This window comes from Fusarium vanettenii (genome assembly GCF_000151355.1).
Source record: "Fusarium vanettenii 77-13-4 chromosome 3 genomic scaffold NECHAsca_2_chr3_3_0, whole genome shotgun sequence".
NCBI lineage: Eukaryota > Fungi > Ascomycota > Sordariomycetes > Hypocreales > Nectriaceae > Fusarium > Fusarium vanettenii.
This window is the reverse complement of record NW_003315880.1, coordinates 2,152,990-2,178,895: the sequence shown is the minus strand read 5'-3', so window position 1 is coordinate 2,178,895 and position 25,906 is coordinate 2,152,990. Positions and strand designations below refer to the sequence as shown.

Here is a 25,906-nt window from a genome sequence, read left to right as displayed (position 1 = left end):
AACATCTCCGTCGTTCATGCGCCAAGACCTTCAACTGGGCTTGCCGTCCGAGGGACCGACTTCCCCCCCCACAAGCGCAGTTTGCTTCCGCTTCCCCCCCAAAAATACGCAGATCTTTGTAAACCCAGGCCGTGTCCGTCGCTGCCGTTGTCGTGTGTGTGGCTCGTTCTGTGTTTGGGGGTCACATCTTCAACCCTGGCGTGATCGCCCCACGGGACATGGGAAAGCTGGGCTCCCCCTTCCCCTTCACCCCTCTCCCGCCGTTTCTTTGCCCTTTCCCACGAGGAGCACACTCTGTAGATCCCCAAGACAAAACTCCCGGGTGGCGGGACCAGGGTGTGTGTGTGTAAGGTAAGCTCCTCCTGGGGGGGCCAAGATCTTGGCTTCGAGAAAGAAGGAAACAGGATTCCTTGCCTTGCCGCTCCGCTCCGGGCAGCTGGATGAGGCTTGATCGGCCGAGAGAAGAACAAGGCAGACAGACAGACACACGCAAGATGGTGGCGGCATGAGGAGAAAGAAAAGCTCATCTCCAACAGAGTTTCCCCCCAGAGATTCGCATCCATCACAGAACCCAGCTGTGCGGAGGAGAAGGAGGCGGGTTTGGTTGTGGAGGAGGGACGCGTGGGCCTCCTGGGGGCGTAGGCGGAGGGTCAGGATCTTGGGGTTGAGCAAGACAAGTTGGTGGCAGTGGGATCCTTCGCATGTCAAGAATCATGAGTGTGCGAGGAGAGAGTATAGCAGGATCCATCAGTGTATGGTTTGATAGTCAAAGAGTAGAAATGATGAAGCGAAAAAGAGGAAAAGGACAAGGAGAGATTATATAAAGAGGTTGACACTTAGATAGACCGAGAGAGAGAGAGAGGGAAAGAGAGAGAGGGGGTGGGAAACACGGATTTGGAGAAGGCTTTGCCCGCAGGCCGTGAGGTTATATTCGTCAACGACCGTGGCTTACCCCCCTTCCCCGAGCTTCTCAGTGAATCGGTGCGTCTGTCTGCTCCAGGTACCTAATGAGGCTCACCTCTCTCTGGCTCTCGGACGGCATCCATGGCACGACATGTAGGTACTAGGATGTGGGCTGGGCTGGATTGGACTGTACAAGAGTAGAAGCTGGGTGCTTGCTCCTCACCAAACAGAGACCAAGCAGCGCAGCTCCCGTCTATCCGCCTTCCTCTACGCCGCCAGCCGCGCATGGTCATGGTGTAGCCCGCGGCACCTACATCCGCTGCCCGCCATGTATATCCCCCCAGCATCACCCATCGTCATACCCGAGGCAGTGGTTCACAGCGACGAGGACTGGGACTGGGACTGCGCCGGGCGCATCAGGTGGTCAGAGGGGGCGTAGGCGTGAGGGGAACTGAGCTGGAACGGCGAATATGTTGCCTAGATGAGTAGAGCCGAGCAGCTGGGTAGGGTTCAGGGCCTGGCCGGGGAGGTGAGGAAGCCAGTCCAAGTAAGGGAAGGCCATGTATGTCATGGGAAGGGGTTGATGCGTGAGAGGCCAAGCCAAGGCAAGGCATTGGCAGACATGACATACAGACCGATGGACGCAGCAGCAGCGCGCGCACCCGCGCTAGCTGTGACACGCCCTCGGTGATTTGAGGCTCAACTAAGAGTATAGTATCCATCCTCCTGGGAGACGCTATCCTGTGGCAGGTCTGAGAGAAGCGGGCGGCCGCGTGGAGTTCGTGTGGGTGACAGGGAGTCCGTGACGCCCAGGGCAGCCAAGCAAGAAGCGCAGAAGTGTTCACACGCACACAGCACAGCGGCAATGCTTGTGATGACTAGAGGCCGTCCGTCTGTCATCGGTCGGTCAGTAAGTCAAGTCATCCATACCTACCTTACACATACAGGCAATCAGGCTGAGATCACATCCCCCTTCCCCATCACACACACCTCACCTCGCCTCTCCAACTTGGGGTACCAAGACGCCGCATCAGTGGGGTCGTCTGTATCGATATGGTATGGCTGACAGACATGGGACTTGGCTGACCGCAGCTCACCAACATCATCATTGTCGTCCACAAACAACAAGCAGCCACACTGTCAACTTCTCGGTAGCATAACCGACTGGCACGTACTAGGATCCTCGCCAATATTTCGTGTTCCAGAACCGAGCGAGAGTGCCATGCCATGCCATGCCATGCCAGGCTGAGTGAGAGTGCCCTGCCCTCCGTCGCCGCCGAACGCCGACCGCCAACCGCCCGCCCAGCTCCATTCATCCAGGCTTCAGCCAGCAGCGGCGCCGCGCCCAGAGACAACGACAGACGATGCGCCACACACATGCCTTCGTCGTACCATGCAACAGTCCTGAAGCGGTAATACTGCGAGACCGGACGCTAAAGCCGAGAATCGACCGAGCCGTCTGTTCCCTTGGGACATCTCACAAGCTCCTTGGAAGAGGCAGAGAAGGAGAAGGGGATAGAGAGGCATTTAGAGGACGCTCAAGCAAAATATCGGGGAGATGACCCCCTGCGGCGGCCGGACGGTGAAACTTGCAACGCTGGTGGGACGAGCTAGGAGCTTTTCCCTCCTGCTGCTTGACCATCCTGGAACCCGGGCTCCCGCCATTGGCTACCATGCGGATGGATCACATGCTGGAGGAAGCTCTTGGTCGGTGGGTATGGGTAGCTGTGACGGTGGGTGGATGGATGTGAAGCCCCCCTCCTCTCCCCTCCCCAAGTCGGAAGTGTGGTGGTTGTCATTGCGTAGGGTCGGACTCGTACTCAATGAGCGGCGCTGAACTGCGCTGGAGTTGCCCGTGATGCCTTGCGCTGCGCTGCGGCGGGTGCTACGTTGTAAGACGCCCTGCTGTCGTCTCCAAGGCGCACAGTGAGCCGACACTCGCCGACAACCATGTACTCCCGAGTAGACAAGAGGCGCAAAGGTGTAAAGGTGGCGATACATGTCGCGAGATGTGCGCCAATACCATCGACTCAGCGCAGTGCTGATGGTGTCAGACCTCGTTCCGCATCGAATCTCAGCGCTCGCTTCAACACATCCACCGTGTTGGGCCTTCCCAGCTGAGCCATAGTTGGCGCCGACTCCGATGGCTCAGGCCTCTCGTCCTTTCGTGGATGGGAGGGGGCTGACGAACTGTCAAAACGGGAGTGGTGGCACACTGACAGCAGCGGGCTCCTTGAATGGTACCTCGGGCCAAGCTAGAGCATCATGCCCTGCCCGGCCGAGTCGTTTCATGGATCTTGCCTGCAAGGGCTGAGTCGCAGGATCGCCAGTTGGTGTTCAGAGGCGGCCCTCCCTCAGCCCTATAAGAGAGGGCACCCCCCTTCTCGACCAAGGGGACAAAGCTGAGCCCGTGCTGCGAGCCTAGTCGGGGTTAGCTCGACCGTCTCCTCGCGTCACCATGCTTCTAGTTGCTATTTATGCCGCGCTACCGCCGTCACTGCAAGGCGGCGGCGTCGGCTGGTGAAGGTGGGTAAAGGTTGCTGTGAGCCATCACGGAGACGCGGGAACTGCCAAGTCTAGACCCGCCAAACGTACCATGGATGCTATGCCAGTACCCATCCCCACACTAAAATGTCTCGACGGTGGACCAGGGAGTGACAAATGATAGATGCGATCTAGTTGATCCTTGAAGGCTCGATGTGCGTTCGTACAAGAAAAGAAGCTACTGCAGCTAGGCGGCGTCAGCACAGCGTCAAAGGGATAGCCATGCTGTCCTGTCCTGTCCTGTCCCGTCCCTGGAGACAAGCAGGGAAGGACAAGCATCCATATCCATCGCGGATCATCATCACCGGTGAGAGATCCACGCGGACGAGACGACTTGCCTCGACTCGTCAACAGAACCGACCGTCCCCGTCCTCCCGTTCCATTCCATTCCTTCCTTTCCTTGGCCTTGACCTCGGCTGCACCGCCGCCTGTGGCAAAAAACCCATGAACCATGAACGATAGAGCGACGTCACGCAAATCATCAACAATTGCTGCAATTTGGTACTGAATGGGGCCATTAGGTAGACTCGACTCGACTCTGCCAACCAACGCGACTGGGAAAAGGTCCGAGCTGCAATATGATGGACCAGGGTCCCGAGAACCCTCAAGGCGGCACCTCTCATCGAGTTGGTCATGCATCAATCTTGATGCGACTATATCCGTCAGCTTTGTCAACCGAGAGGAGGGTAGTTGACCACCAACTTGTTTTGGGAGCTAATTAAATCCTAGGCCCTCTTCCCTGCCCTATAATTCCTCTGTAAACGCCAATCGGAAGCCTGTCAAATACGTATGTACACTTTGTCTTGCCTTGCCGGATGTCGTCTCTCATCTGCGGCGGCTGCGAGATCGACTGCGATCACCGTGGCTACCGTAGCTGTTACGACTGTTGCTGCGGCGTCTGTCGTCGTGCTCGTCGTGGCGGCCACCGCCTCCTCGCCGTCTAGGAGCTGGGGATCTGGAGCGTGACTTGGATGAGTAAGAGTTGTTTGACCGACTACGATACCGGCTCCCACCACCTCGAGAAGGAGGTGGCCCAGCTGACGATCTCGAAGGGGAGCGCGATCCTGGGCGGTATACGTCCGACCTAGCCCCATACCGACCTCCTGGAGACATGCGACGACGACCCCCTCCGCCGCCCATACCTCCTGGGCCGCCTCCAGCACCCATACCGGGGGGGCCCCCACGCGGCCCAGCAAAGGGAACTCTGGGATCGATGTTGGCTCCACGTCGGGCGGTGGGAGGAGCCGGAGAGAGCTTGCGACGGGGAAGCACTATAGAGACGTTGATGGTCGCGCCGTCTACCTGCGCCTCATGCATGTGGGCGATGGCGGCCTCAGCATCGGCCTCGTAGTCAAAGAGGATGTATGCAGTTCCACGATTGGTGCCAACTTTACCCGGGCAATTAGTCAATGTCAAGGACCAGGGACATGGGTGCTGCAAAGACGGGGGCATTTTGTGATTATCTTACAAGTGCGATTAATGGGAAGATCCAGGTCCCTGATGCGACCGAATTGCCCGAAAATCTCGTAGAGGTGCTGTTCGTTGATGTTCTTGGACAGGCGCTCCACCACAATCTGGTCGCAAGGAGGTTAACCTCCGCTCCGGGGTGGTAATACGCCCAGGAAAAGGAGCACATACCTTGGTGCTCTTTGCGAGCGGGGAGCCACTCCGGCCTCGTTCACTGCGGTCACGACCACGGTCACGGTCACGGCCACGACTCCAGCTGCGGCTACGGCTGCGGCTCCTGTAGCGACCGTTGCGGCGCGGCGGGGATGGCGATCGAACAGGAGAACGCGAGTCATGACGGGGACGACGTTGGGGAGAACGCGAGTACTCAGAGCGCGGTGTCGGCGACCGAGTGCGAGACCGATAGCGGCCACGCGACGGCGAACGCGAAGCCATTTAGGTCGGATGTGCGAGGCCTGATGTGGTTGAGAATGAACGGGGGGTTGTCGCGTCGTGAAGTTGAACAAACTCAAAGGAAGCAACGGGTTGGCGGGCGGTGGTGGCTGTCTGGAGTTCTTGACAGGTGATCACGTGAGTGCAGCATTGACGCGACAAGTGCACCTGCCACCACAACACCCCCCAACTTAAGAGGCAAGCGTCACATATTCACGGCCTTTGTCTAAGTTAATGCAAGGATTAAATAGGTAGGTATCTAGAAAATGTGGCTTTATTCTCGATAGAAGGATTGAGTAAATAGTTAGAAAAGACTGCACGATCTGTGTGGCTTTGGGTCTTTTCCCTCCTCTTTCAAGATAATTACCCCAAAAGAAAACGAGGAAATACTCCCACAATGAATTGCTCAGGATAGCCCAAGTGCTAATGATGTTACTTGGCATCCAAGTTAGGATGCCAAATACCTGCTGCTTATCTCAAACACTTGGAACTTGCACATCGACGTAGCATTGGACAGAATCCTTCGACCTCTCTGTCATGTCCGTTCTATCTCCAGACATGGTTCAAACCAGGGCACGTTTCATGAGATCCATTTGTTTGATCTAACTACACCTTACTTCGATACCCCAGACCGTCATGCAGCATCACAACACCGCCTAAACCGAGATGTCTCCCGATCCTTTGAAGGGTGGATGCTTCTTTGTCCGTCTGCCGATCACTCCCTGAACTGTGCAACAAAGCCGACGCTCCTCCTTTGGATGAAAGAAACTCCAGCGCCACTGAAGCCCTGCAGTCTATCCCTGCCGCCATGCTCGATATCGCACTGGCCTCTTGTTGCCCTGCTTTTGAACCCATGTTCCGACAAAGACCTTGACCAGACGACGTTGACAATGCTGGATGCCTAGCTTAGACGCGGGTAGCCGAATCGGTTGCCGCTTGAACCGAAGTCATGTTGATGTCTTCGTTTCCTTGGCCGACAACATTGTCAGGGGGGCCCTGGGAGGGCTGATTGGCCTTCTTGCCCTTGATCACATCTATCACCAGCGTCGTCAGCACCGACTCCTCCTTGATCACCGACTAACATGCGGACTTACCCAAAAGCTTGATTCCGAAAGACCAACCCTTGGCGGGCTGCTGGACCTGGACCTGGCCCTGTCCTTCATTCTTCTGACGCGCCTGGCGTTTCTTCTTCGCATTGCCCTCCTCGAGGCGTGTCAGCGGGCCCCCAATGCGACGGCGCTGATCGACGCTTCGGCAGATGAAGACGGCCGAGATGAGAAGGACGAAGCAGACGACGGTCACAGTGATGAGAGCGATCTCCAGACCAGTCAGATTCCCCGCGGGCTGGGCCTCGAGGCCTGGGACGTCGGAAGTTTCAGTGGTGGCGCGGTTCTCCATCATGATCAGTCTTGATGACGACGACGGTGATGAGTTGTTGATGTGGTTTGATATCGAGGAAGAGTTCCAGCAAAGATCGAGTGATCGAAGGGATGATGAGAGCGCGAGAAGAGAAAGCTACGCAAGCCAATTAAGAGTGTTGAGCTATCTCGAGCAAAAAGGGTAATGCCAAACGAGATGATGGACGGTATTGTTTTCAAACAAGTTGAAGAAACCAAACAAGAAGTTCACCAGGACAACAACGAAGGAAAAATATGCGATACCGGGTGGGAAGCTTGACGGCTGTTGGCAGCTGGCAGGCACTGCGAGATCCATCTTGACACTGATGGCACAATTTGGGCTTTCAACTGATCATCGAGTCTTGTTAATCTATCGTGATTTTCTAGAAAGGGAACCCTGAACTTTGGTATGGCTAAAGAGTCGTGAACATGAGACTCAGCTTGCCCCGACTGGAGTCAGCCGAACCCAACATCCATTGACCAAAGCGATTGTTGTGCTGACACTTTGCAGCATGGGCTTATCATCCGCCGCCTCCATTGATTCAAACGTCTGGAATAGTCGAGTGATCAAGTATGACATTTGCGTTAGAGCAAACTGCTGGCCGATGCAGATCCGAGGCCCGCCGCTAAACGGGATATACTCCCATCTGTTTGTAAGTCAGCGTTGGTTCATTGTCAACAATGGGGACCATACTTTGCTCGGAGTGACTCCCACCTCTCGGGCTTGAACTCTTCTGCGTCGTCGCCATAGATGTCCTTACGTCGGTGAAGACTATAGCTCGACCACCGGCATGCCGTGCCTTTGGGGACAAATAGGGGGGATTGCCCATCTGGCCCACCGCCCTTGGGAAGAACTGTGTCTTTTACAGCTTCTCTCGAGTTTGTTGACACAGGAGCCCATAATCTCAAAGCTGTCGAGCAAAGTCGGTCAGTATCGTCTTGCTTGGAGCCAAAGTTAGAATAATCCTCGACATACCTTCCTTCAACACCATGTTGAGGTACTTGAGTTCCTTCAACTCTTCCCAAGTCGGCTTTCGACCATCCAGTCCCGCAATCTCGGCCCTTAGCTTCTCGACCACATCTGGCCGCCGTGCCAAAATCCAGAATAACGAGCTCATGGTGCTGGCGCTAGTGTCTCTTCCACCAAGGATCATGGCAAGTAGCTGATCTCGGACATACTCCTGCGAAGCCCCTGAGGCGAACATCTCGTTCATAAACACATAAGGCCTCTCCTTTTCCCTGCTTGAAGCAAGTGCTTCCTTCACGTAGCGGTCGATGAATCGCCTGCAGGTTGCAGCAGCCTCGTTGAGCTTTCTATCTGGCATAAGCAAAACAATCCAGCCTAAGCGAGCACGCTGCGCTGCGGAGAGGAGGGCATAGTCGAAGGAACGAGTGAAGTCAAGGGCTTCCGAAGAGGGATCCGACAAGATGTTGGTTGAGTAGCCAAACCTGCCCTCGTGGTTAGTTACACGGGTTGAAGGCGCCTCGGAGAACACTCACATAAAGTCGGTCGAGATATCCATGGTGAACATGTACAGCAACTCCTGAAGGTCTACCGCTTGTCCATCTCTCGGTATCCTATCCAGGAATGCCTCAACATGTCTGTCGGTGCACTCCAGGTCGGCAATCTGATTCCTCACAAAACTCGGTCGCATCATGGTCCTCGCATCATGCCAGGCGTGACCGTTAACCGAAAAGATGGCATTCGGCCCCAGAGCGAGCACCATAGCTGCCTGCCTCACGCCGGCAATCTGCCACGTCTCGAACTGCCCTGACAGCAGCGCCTTGACGTTCTCGGGCTCGTTTGTCATGATGATCCACGCGCCGACGTTTTTGGTCCAGAAGGTGTTGCCCAAGCTCGAGAACAGCCCATCCCAGAGCTGCAGAATCGAGTGTGACCTGATTGCCTTTGACATCTCGAGCATCCAGTCGATGCCGAGCAGCCGGTCCCGGTGGGGGTAGACGGGCGCAGGCTGGGTATCATGGACTCGCATCCAATGAAGCCAGTAGTACTTGGAGCGTAGATAAAGAATCGCGGGCGTCAGGAGCGTGACCACCCAGAGGGGATGCGGCATGGTGATGGGGACGACATGAAGGCCTGAGGGTTGCAACACAAAGTGTTCGACGAGGGTCAAGAGGATGTACAGTGAACCGAGCTGCACTAAGAGCAAGTATGTCTGCTCTTTGTATATGTTCGACATGTTGGGTGACGAGGCTGCGGCGTCGCTTGATATCAGATGCTCTAAGCTTGGAGGACCAAGGATAACAAGCCTCGAACCACGAGGGCACGCCTCACAGTTATATACGACAAGGACGGCAGTTATGCCTCGTACCTGCCAGGACTAGACAGCTGTCACATCACCGAGGCTGCAACCACAGTTTCAGTCATTCAAGCAAGGATGGCTATCATCGGGGTTCACCAATTGGGTAGAGCTGAGCATCAGCCCGTGCTACGGTACTTTTCCCCAAGCCATGACCTTGCCGCCACGGGGCGTCACTAGGATGAGAGGAGGAGGTGGTCTGGACTCCGGTATAGGTCAGTTACACCAAGGAATACGCTGTGGTAGCTTAAGAATTAAAAGCTGGCGTTTGGCTAGAGATGCGTAGTAGAGACTACCGAGGAACCTGAGTCTTGGAACATGGCAATTGCCGTGACACCCGTGGTGATGCGGGGCAGCGCAGCATAGCTACCGACTTCATGGTGAAATGCATGTGAGATCGCAGCTTATGACCTAAAGTACATTGGCTTAGAGACAATTGTAAGAGTCGGGGTTGGCGAGTGTGGGTAGCAGTGACAGTGACAATCGATACCCCTGTACCTCGCGGCGAAACATATCCGGATTATAAGACGATGTTGGTTGTGATATACATGGGACTCGTGCTCTCACTAAGCGGGCGACGATGATCAACAACCTCGACTACGGAGTCACCGCCAACGATAGACAAGAGTTGCCAAGTAACGTAACCTGTCACCTGGGTCAAGGAAAAAGCGAGACAGGACGAATATGTTACTTGATCCTCCTCTAAATATATTCAATAAACTATAACAAAAATATATAAAAATCTCCCAATTATTACATTATTTTATACTACTTTTTTATAAACTAATTTATTATGTTTATCAAGAGTTAGGTAATTCTTTAAACACTCGGGCGTCTCATTTACTTCTTTCCCCGTGTGCCTGTCAAAGACATGCGATGTCCACTGGCCCTGTACACAGTTCATCCGGCTTCGGTGGTCAGCGGCCACCTCTGAAGCAGTCGTGACGATAAGACTGCTTCCGCATACGATGATGTGAGAATAAGTTGATGAGACTCTTCATTTCTATACTAATCTTGGTCCACGACCAAAACATGTTGCAGAAGAAAAGTCTTGAACGTTGCGAGAAAAAAAAATAGATTCAATGCAGAGTAAAACCCGCTTCTAACTACCTATTTGACTCTGGCTCTTGCGCGTGCCGGTCAAGTATCCATTCCATCCGCTCCCCGTGTAAAACTCCCAAGAACAATCCCCCCTTTCTAACCTCGCTGGACACCCGGCCGATCAGTTTAGGTTCGGCTTTGTGAGGCGTTGAGAGCCTTGCTGGCAGTCTGGGCCGCGCTTCGGAGCCGGGACTCCAGGTTGGTGTCACCGAGCATGGCTCGGCCGTGGGCGACAAAGTCGTCGTAGATGGGGACGAGGGCATCAGAGCGGAGATCGCATCCGTAGTAGAACAGAACACTTCCGTTCTTGTTGAAGCTTCCGTCGGCCTTCTCGAAGAACCAGGTGAGGTTCTCGTCCTCTTCGCTGACAGTCCAGGCCAGGCTAGGGTGGTCCTTCTTGATGGCGGCAAACACGTTCTCAGCAACGTTGCTCAACCAACCAGACTTGGTGATATTGAGAGTAGCCAGAGTGGCGACGGCTCGCTCCTCGCTAGCAGGAAGGACAATGGCCAAGCACTGCATGGCATCATCATAGTAGGCGCTGAAATCTTTCGATGCCAGGAGATCCACAAATCGGTCAACAGTAGCCTCGGCATCAAGGCCTTCTCGGTCCCTCACAAGGGTCTGCTTGAACTTGGCAAGATCGCTGATCTCGCTGATAGACTCAACCTTCTGAATCTTGTCACCGCGGCGGATCAGGGTACCAGCACCAGAGTCAGTGAAAAGCTCCTTCTGCAAATCACTGGGGTGGATGATGGCAACCGAGGAACTGCGAGGCAAGGTGTCTAAAAGCTCCTTACTTTGCCTTATCTTAAGTCGTAACCCATAGCGGCACCAGCTTTGGGACATAAGGTGATCAAACTCGGCGTCCAAGTTGATGGCCGAGATCTTCTCGCCATCACCATCAAACAGGCCTCCCTTCTCAGACAGATACACGATCTTCAATGGCTCCAGGGCACGGGCAAGCTCGGCGGCAGCAACATCGGCGTTGACGTTAAGGAGACGGCCATCCTCAGTCTCAGCCATGGAGGTAAGGACGGGAACGTAGCCAGCCTCGATGGACTTCTCAATGGCGTCCTTGTTGACCCTGGTGATCTTCCCAACATATTGCCACTTCTCCTTGTCGAGGTAGTCGGCTATGAAGGCACCGCTGATGGATCGGGTAGGAACACCAAGCTCATCAAGGCGGTTAATAAGCTTCAGGTTCTCCTCAAGGAACAGCTTACGAGCAACACCCAGAGTCTTGGCGTCGGTGACCCGGATGCCCTCCTCGAACTGGGGCTCAACACCGGCCTCCTTCTCTCGTACTAAGCTGAGTTACCATTCCGGCGAGGTCATCAGTAGGGTCAACTAACCTCCAGCAGGCGGTTGAGCTGCGGCCCTCCCCCATGTACTAAAATTGGGAATTGATTAGTCTATTTTCATTTGATATCATATGGTGCAAGATTCCTCACCTAAAATTGGGAAAAGCCCGAGCTCGGTGAGGAAACAGATACTAGAACAGAGCTCGTCCAAGTGCTCGGTCAAGATGGCTCCACCGACCTTGATGACAGCAAACTTCTTCGACGAGACCGAGGTGAAGAGCTTGAGGTACTGCTGACCCTCACGCTTGCTGCCAATGCTGCTCACTGTCTGCGCGACAATCTCTCGGGTCCTATCTCGACCAGGCGAAGTGGTTAGGAGAGCTCGGCTCGTCGAGAAGGCTCGTTGGTTCGTGAGGCGGGTCGCGATACGGGCAGTGACGGCGGTGGCGGCACGTGCCGCGGGGGCAGCTCGTCGAAAACCGGCAGGCAACATCTTCCTCTGGTTATAGATGCCAATTGACTCGGCGGCGGTCGTGAGGACGGGGGGAGGGTTGGGTGTTGAGGAAGAATTGGTATCGGGGAGGTTGTGACTCTTTTAAGAACGGCGGAGCCTCTGACTCTGGGGGCGGGGCAGAAAATACCTGGGCTAGGTACCTAGGTACGTAACACCACCCACCACCCGAACGCCTGCACTCAGTAAAGAGTGCTCACATAATGATCAAATTAAAAGCTAAATAAGACATAAAAATAAGGAATAATATCATAAGTCTTTGAGTATTTTTTTTATCAAATTTAGGGACATTTTTTGCCAGAGATACTTGACTCCGTCTCTCATCTTTTTCTCGTGAATACGTGCCAACGTCAGTGCTCTCACGGCCCTAGTTGAAGAATACCACTTTGTTAAACCCAAGCTCTTTCTTTAGATAACCACCCTCAGTAAACTTTTATACCAGTGAGAATAGTGGCATTCTCAAAGAATCATTACGGTCTTCTTATTTCATGACTCTCTCTTCTTATCACTGTCACAAGCTGCAACCGATGAGCCATTTCCACGAAACCTCAAGTAGATCTGCCAAGTAATTCTTTCACCCTCAACTTTTTGCCCCTCCCCGAGACCGCTTCGCAAGAGGCGCACAGCAGCTCGCAGCACTAGCAAAGATCCTAGCAAGTAGGTACCAAATCCACTGAAAACTGTACCGAGGGAACATTGGATGCAACTGTGGTTCTATCGGGAAGAGACCCGGCCTAGCTTCCAAGAGGTCTAGTCCCCAGTTGCCGGTGCCTTGGTTGCAGGTTTCCACTCGATCGATGATACACAAAATTTTCTTTAACCGGCTGCATCTGAGTCGTGACACTCTCGGACAAGTTATTCAGAACGAGAGCAACCCTTCGTGACACCTACCCACGTTGTGCCTTTAAAAATTTGGGGGTTCAAGTCTGGGCAAGGGACCATCACTTCCCTTCACCCGTCGATCCCTCTCTCAACCCACGTTGTCGACGTGGATTTCATGATGGCGCCAGATTCATCCCACGCGTGCCGCGAGAGTAGCCGAGCTAGTGTGTCAACTACCGGTTGAGGCAGGGAAGGAAAAGAAAAAAAAAAGGGCAGGTCGCGATGAGGCATTATCAATCAGCCGGCATTATCAATCTATCGACCTGCAGATGGTCTCAGGGCTACGGAACGCCGAACCCACCTTGGATATGACGCCAGCCCGGGGCCCATGGCCGCTTGAGCGGGCACCGAGGCTTCTCCTTTGCTGGTCCTTCACCGGCCCGTCATGATATGTGCATGCCGGTTCCACCTTCGGCGGAATTTCTGGTTCAGCTTTGCATCTCGTTCGTCAGAAGCTCGGTTGCCGGTGACGCAGAATTCGTGTCTCGGCCTCGACAGGCTTGCCACGAGGAAGTTGATACCACCCTGCTAAGCGTTGAAAACTCCATAGGGACCACCTCGGACTTCTAACTACAAATAGTAGAGCCTCAAGGCCCCCAAGACAAAGTTCCTGCTGGATCTGTGGACCAAGCTGACAGTGCATTGCATTCAAAAGATCCCTCACGCAACCAAGAGACAGACAGAGCTATGCTATGAATCAAAGATCCAGCAGAAAGGTATACATCTCAATTAATCGGGAACGCCTAACCTCAATCATACATCCAGCCCGGCCTGGCGTCTCCAGGAACAACACCGAGAGTGCGTCATCGGCGTATAGCTCCTCGGAGCAAATAGCGGCCAGCATAACATGACCGGGGGGGCCAACGCGAACAAACTCCACCGTGCTCAAATCATATTCCGTTGCAGTAATGGCCAGTTGCCCAAAAGTTCCATTTCCCATGGTCGTAGCTTGCGATATTCGACGTCGTCATATCCCAGCGTGTGAATCGTGAGGACCAAGTACCCAAAGCAGCAGAGCAAGGTATCAATCAACCCTTGGTCACAACTATTAAGGTTAGCATTTGAGTTGAGTTGCCTGGAGCATCGAAACTTACCAATAGGGACAATAATAACTACCAGCAGGATGATGATACCAACAATCAGGCACATGCGCATCTTCATGTCCTTCCACCACATCTGCTTGCGGACTCTGTTGGCTCCCCGGCGGAAACCTTGCGCCGAGACGGCCAGGTTGTCGGTCTTGTCCTGAAGGGCATCGAGTCGCTCGCCACGTTGGGAAACTTTGTTGATGTTGTCACGCATCACACCGACGGTGTCATCGATTTGCTGTGATATGTATCAGCATGTTGAACAGACATGAGTACTCTAGTGGCGCAAGCCGGGACTGCGATGGATAGCGAGAAATCGGTTCCGATCACCGCGAGCCGCTAGATCTGGAGACCGAGCACCATTCGATGAGATGACATGCGTAAGCAAGGCTCCACGAGAGGAGGCCGAGCGATCCAGACTCAAGCTCCTCGAATACCAGCTGGCGACACTTTTCCTAAGGAAATCCAAGCTCCAGAGAACATGGAATCGTCCAGAACTGCGCAGCTAGCGGTTCGAGGCTGAAAGAGCGACCAGATTGCGACTTGTTCAATTGGCGCTCGTTGCCGAAAGGGGCTGTCATCATCGTCACAGGTCGCCAGATCTCGCAATCCATACACAGGCATCGCCGCGCATCACGGAAAATCATCAGAATCAACTTACAGCTTGGAGGGCCTGCGTCCTGGCATTGCCGCCAGCACCCTGTTGAGCGCCGGCCTGGCCGCTGGGGATGTAGGGGTCGTAGGGGGCTTCCTGCTCGGGCATTTTGGCTGTAGTCGGGAGGTTACTGGAAAATAGGTAGGTTGTATCGATCGGAGCGACGCAGAAATTGGCGATGCAGAGGAGATAGAGGTTGAGGTCGTGGTCGTGGTCGTGGTCGTGTAGTCGTGTGTGGTATGCGAGAGGGAAGAGGCTGGCGTAGAGAGGTTGGAGGTGGGAAGTTGATTGTGAGACGTTGCGCTGGCCAAGGCGAAACGAGTAAGGTTACTAAGTACCCAAGTTACGTAGGTAGGTAGGTAGGGTAGGTGGTAGTGGAGGTCCTTACGACCAGGTTGAAGGGCAGTGCTCCAGCCCCAGGGCTGTTTTTGGAGTGGGCGTGGGCGTTGCGAGGCGCTGCAGAGGGTGACGAGGCCTAGGCCTGGGCGGGCAGCGCACGGAGACGGCGGGAACTTGAACTGAACTGGACGGGGGGGCCGGGTTTTTGCTGAGTTTGAATTGGCTGAATTGGCTGCCTGGTGACCACCTCTACCACCTACGGACTTTAACTATCCGTACATTGCGTTGCGTCGCAGTCTTTCGGGTACGTGCAGGCATCTATCTTTGCTCTTGGCGAGAGGCTTACGAAAACGCTCAACGTGTTTGGTCTCTTGTGCTTCTTCTTTGACAAACGATCAATAAAAGCCACCGCAGGGAGAGAACAACCGCCAAAGAGGGGCCGTCGTCCCCGTGCTTCTTTCTCCTTTGCCGCAGCCTTTCACCATGACTAGAAGAACATGTACCCTCCACGCCAAGGCCTTGTTGCGAGGCTGGTAAAAGAACCGGCTGATGACGGTCCCATGTGATGCCTCAGGTGCCAACTTTGCTACCCATTTTAGGACAGAAGGCCAAAGCGCCGACAGGCTGCGTATTCGGATCCCAGCCAGGAGGTCGAAATAAAATACTCAACTTTGCTTTCTCTTTCGCGTAAAAATGCTTGAATATTTTACGCACCATCCTCCCCAGCCACCAGCCAAGGGTTGCCTCAGCCATGAATAAATCTTAGCTCAGCGCTTGCGAGCTGTCTCAAGGCTCATGCCCTCGGTTTCAGGCGCCACGGCAACCATGCTTAAAGATGAGACGCATATCTATCTTATGCTGTGCACCCAGGCAGGGCATTTGAAACGTCAAATAGCTGTCTTCTTCTGTTGATCAAACGCATCTATAAGTGCTTGCCACATCCGAATGCGCAATCAGGCATTGGATGTGCCTGGCATACGATGACTTACGCAGTGTGGCGAGACCTTCGCCATCCAGTCAGCCGATGAAGAACCCAAAGCAGATAGCCAAAACCTGCTGATGCCGCCATATGCACTCCCAGGGCGTAGAAGAAAGTGCGAAACTTCCAGATCACATTACATTTGGTGAACCCACCATGGCCATGAGCTTAATAGTGTGTTGGCGCATTGATCTTGATCTTGATCTTTAAATGTTCCCTCACCAATGGCCTCACATTGCCAAGACTTGGCTTCACTATGGCGACAAGCGAGAACTCGTCTAAAACAGTGGGCATGACGCTGAATATTAAATTATCAGGATTAGAAACGATAATCTAGAGAGTATAATGTATACTTTCATGATAGGCAAGTTCGCCGTGAGCAACGTCATTCAGCGGAAGCATCGGGGCGATATTGCCTCGTCTTCCCTCATCCGTACGGGAGCTCGGGTTTCAGGCTTAGCCCGGCATATCAAATTCGACACCATAGACTCCCGAGTACTAGACGGCCTCGGGCTCTCTATGAGAGCGTCTCTGAGATGCCGCCGCTTCCGATCATCCTAAGGCGCACATTTGAAACGCACCAGCCCAACTATCTCATCTGCCACCAGGTCTATGAGTAGGCAATTCTGGTAGGAATCTCTTACCCTTATGATATAAACCTTCTCTTAGGGTATGATTGAAACATATAGGGCGACATAGAGTACTCTTAGAGTCTCTGTAAGGTACTTGCCCGTTTATATTAAGACGTACAAGTGCTTTCGGCATTCTTCGTTGTCACACAAAGATATCAGTCATATGACGTTGCTAATTCGATATGATCAATATCTTCTCCTTTGCCCTTAGTGATACTTGGGGCAGGCGACCAATAGTGTTTGATGTATCGTGACACCTCTTGAGTACGAACAGAACCTACTCCGACTCTTGCACAAGTGGTACATCCTGAACTCCTTAGCAATCTTGCGCCGAGCTTCTTAAATTAGGTTATTGAGCAGGAGCTTGTTTACATCACCTCTCGCAAGGGAACTCCCTGCGAGTACTCCATCTAGTTACCAGTCACTATCCAGCCGATTCCCAGCCTCTGGGATGAGCGCAGGCGATCTCATTACGAGCCAATTCAACTGCAAGGAGACTAAAGCTCATGTGCCCACCTTCTTATCTGTACATAAAGCCATGCGATCAAAGAACTGAAGCAGATCCTCAAACTACTCGACCTCCTCAAGTGTGAGTGCGATGTCCTGCTCTCCACTCAAAGCCAACGACTTGAGATCAGCCGCGTCGCTTGAAGCATCGCTATAAGCTCAGAAGCAAGCTTGTGGCGTGCTGTATGCGTCATAACCCATTGCTATTTCATTCTCATCAAAGCGACACTTGCCAATAACCAGATATCAACACCTGGTGACCAAGGCAGTCCTCCACGGCCAGAATGTCCGGAGCTCGCATATTCCCATGCACAATTCCAAGAAATACTTGCATGTGGACTATGACCTCTCGGTCAACAATTGAAGGGGCCAGATATAAGCTCCTAAGTCACCGTCTTGACCCCCCTCGCCATCATGGTATCAATGTATCTGAACGCAGATCACCTTTTCCGAGGGCCTTGAACTGAGGTGATCCATTATGGCCTGGTCAGTACCTACCCGGTGCAAGGCAACTGATGATTAGCCAATAGCTTCAACCACTGAGGCTGCGTATGCAACGAGAAGCAGGCAGAGTGGGCCATCTGCCAGCAAAAAGCACTGGTGACGGAAGGAGTAATTCGAGGGTTCCCGGTCTAGTAGACACTCGGTTGCTAATCTAACCCCTCAGACGACGGAATATATCGCTTTCCTGGGCTAGTTGTCATAGGCGAACACCATGAGAACTCGTAAGGAGTTATTTGAGGTTGAGCTAGGGGTAACGGCCGGCCGGCGAGCCTTGAGAGATCCCCCTGAGCCCTGAAACACAACCCCAGATGTAATTCATGGTCCCAGTAATAGTCTTGAGCTGGGTCGAGAGACTCCTTGGTTTCAATAGATCACTGATGGCTTCTCGATCCCCTATCTAGTCTCGCTTATCACTTCAATCTGTCGAGTCCTTTGGTTTCTGGAGAGTGAACTATCGTTCTGATTGGATGGTTGGCTCATGGTCACGCATAGTCATTCTCAACACCAGCAAAATTTCACTATCCGAGATGACTTCAGACTGCTACAGCCCAAGACTCTTATATGAAAAACAATTTCGCTTGGTTCGGCCCACAAGCCATGGATGGATGAACTAAAACATGGGGTCATCGTGAATCGCGAGATTTACGCATTCTCGAGTTGCAATATGCCGTAGTACAGGCGCCTGGTTGTGTCGCCAACACTCGCCTAGGCATCACAGAGAGCCCTACCTGCTGTTTCTATATCTTTTTTGGTGTTCAGTCCCAGGGAGCTTTTGTAGCAGTTGCACAATCGATGGTTGTCTGGCGTCTGACGTTGCAGCAACTGGATCTATCTGTGGGGAAGGCACAACATAAGTTGTAACAGTTGAGAAGAGAAATTGGGCAGTCCATTGGATGAAATTCGCGTTGCACTCATAAAATATGAATCTCGCAACAACACATCCACCAGAAGTGAGCATTGAGCAGAGAGAGATTGCTCAAGCTCAATTGAGATGCATTGCTCGAAGCTTTGTCAGCAATGTCAGCAGCCAATCAAATGGTCAAGCCCCACCCGAACGCAAATGATCATTCGGCCGAGGATCCGAAGCGCCCAGGGCCGGCCGCTTCCATCCCAAAAAGGTAATGCAGCATCTTTCACGGGCTTCCAGTCGTCACTCCACATCATGCACGCACCTGCATGTTAGTGACGCGTTCGGCCACGTCGAAGCCAGTCGATAAAAATGTGTTCCATGGCCCCTGTTGCTGGGAATGTGATGCGGCGCGGCTTGAAACCGAAAGCAGAGCGAAAGAGACGGACAAGAAATCAAAGACAAAACAAAGCCGAGCGTTCCACATCGAAAAGATTGGGGCACAACAGAGGCAAGACAAGACAAGACAGGTGGAACACTACGTCACAGCCTCGTTCAGCTTGTGGCCCCCGGCTCAATGCAAATTTCGGTTTTCGCATGGATGCCGGTCGGACATCCCATCAAGGTCAGTCCATGTCAGACGAGGCGAGGCGACCAGGCGAGTCGAGGGCAGCGAGAGAGTCTTTGTCCTGTTCCCTCCCAGCCACTCATGCACGCAGCCGATGCTTGATCTGTGACCAAACAATGGCTTTTTTGTGTTGGCTTACTCGCCTGTTACCTAAACCACCATTCTGCTTGTATTCTCCAAGTACCTACCCAGACTTCGTATAAGCTTAGTAAAGCTACCGGGTGAAAGCTTGCTCCTCCCTCCTAGCAGCAGTTGCCCTACGCACCAGGCTCCGTGCCTTACGAGTCTCTGATGAGAGATTCATTTCAAGCTTATCCCGTCTAGGCGGCACCTTTCCCAACGTAGCCCCCGTATCGACAAGGTGGAGCCGGGGACGCCATCCCAAGTTGCTCCCCTCGTATTGGGAAATCTCGTGGCCTGGGCAAGGGGGCCATTGAGTGGGGATGATCGCTGGGCATCTCAGCCGATGGGTCTCGAATGGGTAGCCCTACCTATTTATTATACGCGTGCGTCGGAGTGAGACTGGCGCTAGAAATGGCCGCTGACAGGTACCGCCAGCATGCGTGCAGAGGCTGTACACGATCCTCTTCAGCCGCCCCTGGCCTGGCCCCGGGAAACGTCCTTTTTAGCTTTTTTGCTTTGCTGGTCCTCCTGTCAGAATGGGCTGGGATGTCCATCAGTGAGCTTCAACAACACGAGCCAGTCGTTCCGCTGCCCACACACACAACTTTTACCATCCTTTTTGTTGTCCTGTGCATACACGCACCACTCTGGGGTTCTTGTTTCTTGGCTCCATCCATCATCCTGTCTTGCCCTGTCTCTGTTTTTTATCTCTCACTCTCTTCTTTTCACCTTCTGGATTCACAATCTTGGGTTCAGTTATATCCGATCCGTCCACTCGCTTGTAAAGTACCTACCTACCTAAACTGCAGTACCTACAGTAGCTCCTTCCTTCCCCTGGTTTCCCGCCCGCCGTTCTTTAGCCATCCCGGCCCCTCCGCTCAAGTTCAGGCGCCGCCCCCCTCCCTCCGCCCTTTGCCGTCATCCATCCCATCCCATCTATCCAATCCTTTCTTGGTCACCTTTCTTGGTCGTCCGTCTCACTCTTCTTCTTCGACGCTCGCCTCGCCCTCTCGTCGCTTCATTCCTCCTCATGAAGCTCGATGCGCATTGTCGTCGTCGTTGAGCTCATCGTCGCTCGCTTCTCTCTTTCACCATGCGTCTGACATGGGGATCGGAGCCTAGGCTCGGGGCTGGCGCGCTCATGGCGACTCTGCTGATGATGTTCAATGGCCTCGCCGCCGCCGCCTTCGAATTGGATCCCAACTCGACTTGTACGTTCCGCCCTGCCGTGACTTGGTGCTGAAGACTGCGCAGGCAGGCTAACATTAGAACTCTCTAGCTTCTATCAAGTCCATCGCAAAGGACATTGCCGCCGACTTGGTCGGCATGTATCACGGCCATGAGCCTGGCGGTACTCCAGGCCTGCTTCCTGAGCCTTACTACTGTACGTCGATTCTTCAGCTTTTGTGCCCTGATGCTAATCGCCTCTCACAGGGTGGTATACTGGTGCCATGATGGGATCCCTCATCGATTACTGGGCCTACACAGGCGACGACGAATATGTTGCCCTCACCAAACAGGCACTACTCTTCCAAGTCGGCGACCACAACGATTACATGCCCCTTAACCAGACCAGAACCGAAGGAAACGATGATCAGGGATTCTGGGGCCTCTCCGTCATGTCGGCCGCCGAATACAATTTTCCTCATCCTGATGCCGATCAGCCGCAATGGCTCGCCCTCGCCCAGGCCGTCTTCAACACCCAAGCCGCTCGTTGGGATACGGAGCACTGTGGCGGTGGTTTGCGATGGCAGATCTTCCAGGTGCGTATAATTCTTGGTCAATTATTTAACTTTCCTCGTCTGGTCTGTCAGGTTCCGTGGCGCTGTCTGAGCGCTTCTAGATCCTGGCCACCATCGCTCTACGTGGTGTGAATGAAAGCTAATCAGGCCCCATTCTTGGACTTAGTGGAACAACGGTTACGACTACAAAAATTCCATTTCTCAAGCATGTTTCTTCGCCTTGGCCGCACGTCTCGCCCTCTTCACCGGCAACAGCAGTTATGCAGACTGGGCCGAGACCACCTATGACTGGATGGAGAAGGTCAAATTCATCGACCCCAAGTCATTCTACGTGTATGACGGCGCTCATACTGGAAACTCGTGCTCCAAGATCGTGCCCTACCAGTTTTCGTACAACGCTGGCGGTTTCATCCTCGGTGCTGCCGCCATGTACAACTTTACCGAGAGCCAAGTCTGGAAGGATCGCCTCGACAACCTCCTCGAAGGTGTCAAGATTTTCTTTGCGGGCACTGAAAAAAACATCATGTCAGAGGTCGCCTGTGAGCCCGTCAAACTTTGCAACCTCGATCAGCGGTCTTTCAAGGCATATCTGAGCCGATGGCTAGCTGTCACCACTCAGTGGGCCCCGTACACCGCTGACATGATCATGCCTCTCCTGCGAACCTCAGCTGTCGCCGCGACGAAGGTCTGTACTGGAGGGAGCAACAAACGAATGTGTGGTCTTTACTGGACCAAGGACAAGTTTGAAGGTTCTACGAGTGTCGGTCAGCAAATGGCCGCTTTGGAAGTCACTCTTTCGTGCATGATCGAGAGTCGCCCCGCCCCCTTGACGCAGGATACCGGAGGTACAAGTAAGGGTGACCCAGGTGGTGGCTCTGCAGATATTGGACGTACAACCCCTGAAGTTAACTGGGACCCGATCACTGGAGGAGACAAGGCGGGAGCTTCAATTCTCACAATTCTCCTCGCCGGTGGCCTCTTGGCCTTCACGGTTTGGATGTTCCTCGACGAGACATCAAACAAGGGCGTTGTGCCTCAGTTCCAGGGCTTCTCCACGTCAGTTGTTGCTGCGGTTACCACTTTGGCTGCTGGTGGAGGTCTCGCTGCGGCTCTGGGTTTCAGGCGTGAGAAGGACGAGGTCCGCGAAAAGCCCAGCACGATATTCCAAACGACGGGCGACCATAGTTCTCAGACAAGCGGTGACAAGCACATGGCCGTCGAGCGCCAACCGGTCCCTGTTGGGGTTGTGCGCAGCGGAACCCCCGGTCAGCATCGTCGAGTGTCCAGCATGCCTTTGGGATGGCCACATAATCCAACAATGAGAGGAAGCGCCGCATATGACCCTGATGGTACCCATCCGGGATCGGGCCGACAGTCTCGAGGAGATTGGGTGGATTCCGAGCAGGGAGAGTCGAGCAGTACTCCTAGCAGCTCTAACGAGGCCAACCGAAGCTACATCCCTCACGAGATCCCGGTCGGAGCCGATCTTCCTCTATTTGACGACCCCAACCAAGCGTTGGATGGGAATGGAAAGGCTCCCGCTAGCGAGCAACCTGCCGAGCCCATCAGTAACGTGATCGAAAACGATAGAGCCGTGGCCGTTGGTGGCGAGAATACGACAGTGTCTAGCCCCGAACAAGGGGACACATCAGCTAGAGCGGAAGTGACTCCATCTGCAGAAGAGCAGACTCGCCCCGTTGAGGCTCCTCAGAAAGACAAGGCGGGACAACCGGAGACGATTGGAGTAGCACATTAATTATTGGATCACACCAGACAACCAGTCAACTGTTTGAAAATATTCAGGACTACGAACTTTGGGTGATGTTGGACGATCAAGCAGGATCATAACGGACTTACTACTACTACATCTACATTCATGGACGGCGTTCAATGGTCAGGGCGCAAATTGGCAGGCAGCCTGTGAAACAGGCTTTGAACAGTATATACATACGGCTGTCTACATGCATTGGCAGGTCGTTGGTCGCATCAACAATAAGGGGTTAAATCATGGCATGGGCATGACTGTCTCAGCCATTACTGTCATTTTCTGCAAGAGAATCAAATATATGGAGATTGAAGTTTGATGGCCACATTGATATCACGTCGACGAGTGTGATAGAACGGATCGTAGAGATACACGCTAAGCTCTGTGTTCTCATAATCTGTCGCTCTCTGTCTAGCCATTGCAAGCTTTGCCCTACCCCCCAAGCATGGAGGCTGTTTTGTACTCAGCCAGACTTGTGATAGGTCTCCCGAATAGCATCCTTCTCCCGCTCCAGAAACTCGTCAAACGAGCTGAGAGGAATCCCCCATTTCTTCACCTCCTCCAGAGTAGTAAACTTTCCCATGTCCCGCATAACAAGCTGCCCGTTGATGAACGGGTTGGTGTCCATCTGGGCGTTGATCTCCTCCTCAGTCAGGTAGTTGGTCTTGAGCTCCCGGCCCACGGCCTTGGACAGCTTCTCCATAACCTCATCCGGGGTGAGCCATTCATCGGCGTAAAGGATCTCTTTTTCATGGAAGCGTTCCGGGTTTAGGAGCGCCTCGCCGCCGAACCTGCCAATCGTGACCGTGTCGACTTTAGGCAGAACGGTTGTAGGTGTAAGTGCCGTGGTCCAGACTCCTTCCTTGACGAGGCCTGGGTACATCATGACAAAGGGCTCGAAGTAGTTCGCCATGAAGTTTCCAGGGCGCAAAATGGTCCAGTATTCAAAGCCGGCCGTACGGGTTTCGATCTCGATGGCTGTCTTGTTTCTCATGACCGTGTCGAGGAAGCTACCAGGCTTCACGGCCGTAAGCTTGTCAGGCTCATTTGCGCCAAACCCGCTAGAAAACACCGCATGCTTCACACCAGCCGCCTTACCGGCGCTGTAGATGTTCTTGGCCCATGTCCTCTCTTTGGTCAGGTCCGTGAAGTCGGGCATGAGGACCAGGAAGATGGCGGTGCAGCCGGCCATGGCCGTCTCGATAGCTTCCTTGTTGTCATAGTCACCAGGGGTGAGCTTGACTCCGATGGACTCCAGGTCGTGGGCTTTCTTTGAGGTTGGGTCCCGGACGAGGGCGTGGACTTCGACATCCTTTGATCGAAGGTAGCGGGCTACGGCACCGCCTTGGCAACCAGTGGCACCACAAACGAAGACTTTAAGATCGGACATGGTGAATAAGAATGACTAGTTTGTGTGGGAGTATAAAGTATAGGTGTCTCTGCCTTTAAGCAACAAAGTTGGTCTCGCGTAAGTTGGAGTAAATTGCTGACGATGCGTTCTGGGTATTCTATGTCCTTGGTCGAAAGATGACAGCCTTTATAACAAATATTTTGCTAAAGACTCCGAAATCTCACCAATTTCCGCTAAGGATCATCTCTTATGAGCCTCCGCCGGCCAAGGTCCGCTATTCCCGGCCCCGGCGGTTGTAGGTCCCGAGTCACCTTCACCGGGCGGAGTTCCGCCCAGACCCACATTTCCGGCGCACCTCCACTCTAAGCCCGATCTCTCACTCGCAAGTCTCACCTTGATCCTTCAACATCAAACACGACGCGTGCATCTCAGCCGCAGAGACTCTAGCATTTCCTTTCTTCACATTCTCCGCATGTCAAAGTCTCCGCAGCGGACTTTTCCACCTCATGTCTCTCACCGCTCGGGAACGCCGCAACCCTCCTCCGCGGCGGAAGTCGTGCGCCGCCTGCACCAAGGCCAAGCGGCGCTGCGACTTTGCAGTACCGGCCTGTCTCCGGTGCTCGCAGAGATGCATTCCCTGTCAATATCCTTCGCGAACTCCGCGGGGGCAGAGCATGACGACGAATTCGTCAAGTTCGCCAGAGACCATCATGCCAGGCTTGCTGACGAATGAGTCGGCATCCTCTACGCCCCCGGCTGTCGGTCAACTTGATGAACCCATCGTGGAGGATTTCAATGCTGTCATTGCGGATATTGATAACTTTAATGAACTGGCGTCTTTTGATGTTCATCTTGACGACACCACTTTGGACCTCATCCAGCCAACCTTGGAACTATCACCCCCTTCTACGAAGGAGTTTGGTGCAATCCCAGAAGCCATCACAAGTCGACTCAAATGGTCAATAGCAGAGATTCAAAAGGCCCCTTCAACTATGGTCCTCGAGAACCAGACCCCTTGGTGTCACGCTCTTCTATACAAGAACGAAATGCCACGATCAATGCAGGGTAAAGTTCACCTCTCGTCCTTCGAGTACTTAACTAAGACCTTCTGCAGACGCACATGCAGCCTGTGCACTTTACCTCGCAAAGAACCGAGTGAACTCTCCTTTCATCTTCCGTAGCATCGAGACCCGCGTCAATGACCTCCTATCATCGCCTCCGCCTGTAACGCCATTTGAGTGTCTTGCACACACCCACGCCCTCATCCTATACCAAATCATCCGGCTCTTTGACGGCGACATTGGCGCTAGGGCATCTGCAGAACGCATGATCCCCGCGATAGAGTCTTCAGCGATGACTCTATTTTCTCATGTGCAATTTGACTTGGATCGGACGTCCACCTACTCCCTCCCCCTCTTCCCGATAGCCCCAACAAAGACATTCTGGATGGACTGGATCCTGCAAGAGTCTCTTCGACGCACCCTTCTCTTCACATTCTATTTTATGCAAATCTACCGCATCATGGCCGGCTACAAAGGGTTGCAGTGTGACGGGAGGATGGGGCTATGTCACTCCTGGACCCTGTCAGCGCATCTATGGAATGCGCGTTCACCGCTGGCCTTTGCAGAGGCCTGGATGAACAAGAAGCATTTGGTAGTGACAGATGCGATATTTGGCAAAGTACTCCAGGAAGCGATGGCCCATGATATAGACGTGCTTGGGCGTATTTTCATCTCGTCTCTTCTGGGGGTGGATGAAGCAGAGGGCTGGTTTGCGAGTAAAGGTGGGAAACTCTAGGCTAGGATGAGTTTACACACCAGAGGGATTGTCCGATATGGCTGAACTCACTATGTTTACGAGGGTGATTTAGATACCCACCTTGAA

At 53.5% G+C, this 25,906-nt stretch overlaps 7 protein-coding genes across 7 annotated transcripts; 2 read left to right on the top strand and 5 right to left on the bottom strand.

The window, feature by feature from the left end:
• Positions 1-4,272: 4,272 nt before the first annotated feature.
• NECHADRAFT_77914 (uncharacterized protein) lies at positions 4,273-5,349 on the bottom strand (the record flags this gene model as incomplete). The annotated part of the gene is made up of 3 exons (XM_003052635.1): positions 4,273-4,835; positions 4,916-5,021; positions 5,086-5,349. The coding sequence occupies 3 exons, from the start codon at positions 5,347-5,349 to the stop codon at positions 4,273-4,275; spliced, it is 933 nt and encodes a 310-aa protein (XP_003052681.1).
• A 1,830-nt stretch (positions 5,350-7,179) lies between these two features.
• NECHADRAFT_36280 (uncharacterized protein) lies at positions 7,180-8,737 on the bottom strand (the record flags this gene model as incomplete). The annotated part of the gene is made up of 4 exons (XM_003052634.1): positions 7,180-7,390; positions 7,438-7,654; positions 7,720-8,192; positions 8,244-8,737. 4 exons carry the CDS (start codon positions 8,735-8,737, stop codon positions 7,180-7,182), a joined length of 1,395 nt encoding a protein of 464 aa, XP_003052680.1.
• A 1,470-nt stretch (positions 8,738-10,207) lies between these two features.
• On the bottom strand, positions 10,208-12,233 carry NECHADRAFT_103816 (uncharacterized protein; the record flags this gene model as incomplete). Its single annotated transcript, XM_003052633.1, has 4 exons — positions 10,208-11,461; positions 11,521-11,558; positions 11,620-11,819; positions 12,181-12,233. 4 exons carry the CDS (start codon positions 12,231-12,233, stop codon positions 10,292-10,294), a joined length of 1,461 nt encoding a protein of 486 aa, XP_003052679.1. The 3' UTR covers positions 10,208-10,291.
• A 1,683-nt stretch (positions 12,234-13,916) lies between these two features.
• On the bottom strand, positions 13,917-14,713 carry NECHADRAFT_92014 (uncharacterized protein; the record flags this gene model as incomplete). The annotated part of the gene is made up of 3 exons (XM_003052632.1): positions 13,917-13,951; positions 13,996-14,188; positions 14,612-14,713. The coding sequence occupies 3 exons, from the start codon at positions 14,711-14,713 to the stop codon at positions 13,917-13,919; spliced, it is 330 nt and encodes a 109-aa protein (XP_003052678.1).
• Positions 14,714-20,445: 5,732 nt separating this feature from the next.
• On the top strand, positions 20,446-21,915 carry NECHADRAFT_35107 (uncharacterized protein; the record flags this gene model as incomplete). Its single annotated transcript, XM_003053132.1, has 3 exons — positions 20,446-20,548; positions 20,599-20,927; positions 21,073-21,915. Coding segments are annotated over 3 exons (1,275 nt in total), but the record flags the coding sequence as incomplete, so codon positions are not given.
• A 1,219-nt stretch (positions 21,916-23,134) lies between these two features.
• NECHADRAFT_35638 (uncharacterized protein) lies at positions 23,135-24,061 on the bottom strand (the record flags this gene model as incomplete). The annotated part of the gene is made up of 1 exon (XM_003052631.1): positions 23,135-24,061. The coding sequence occupies one exon, from the start codon at positions 24,059-24,061 to the stop codon at positions 23,135-23,137; it is 927 nt and encodes a 308-aa protein (XP_003052677.1).
• A 467-nt stretch (positions 24,062-24,528) lies between these two features.
• On the top strand, positions 24,529-25,819 carry NECHADRAFT_92012 (uncharacterized protein; the record flags this gene model as incomplete). Its single annotated transcript, XM_003053131.1, has 3 exons — positions 24,529-24,822; positions 24,904-25,199; positions 25,333-25,819. The coding sequence occupies 3 exons, from the start codon at positions 24,529-24,531 to the stop codon at positions 25,817-25,819; spliced, it is 1,077 nt and encodes a 358-aa protein (XP_003053177.1).
• Positions 25,820-25,906: the final 87 nt, after the last annotated feature.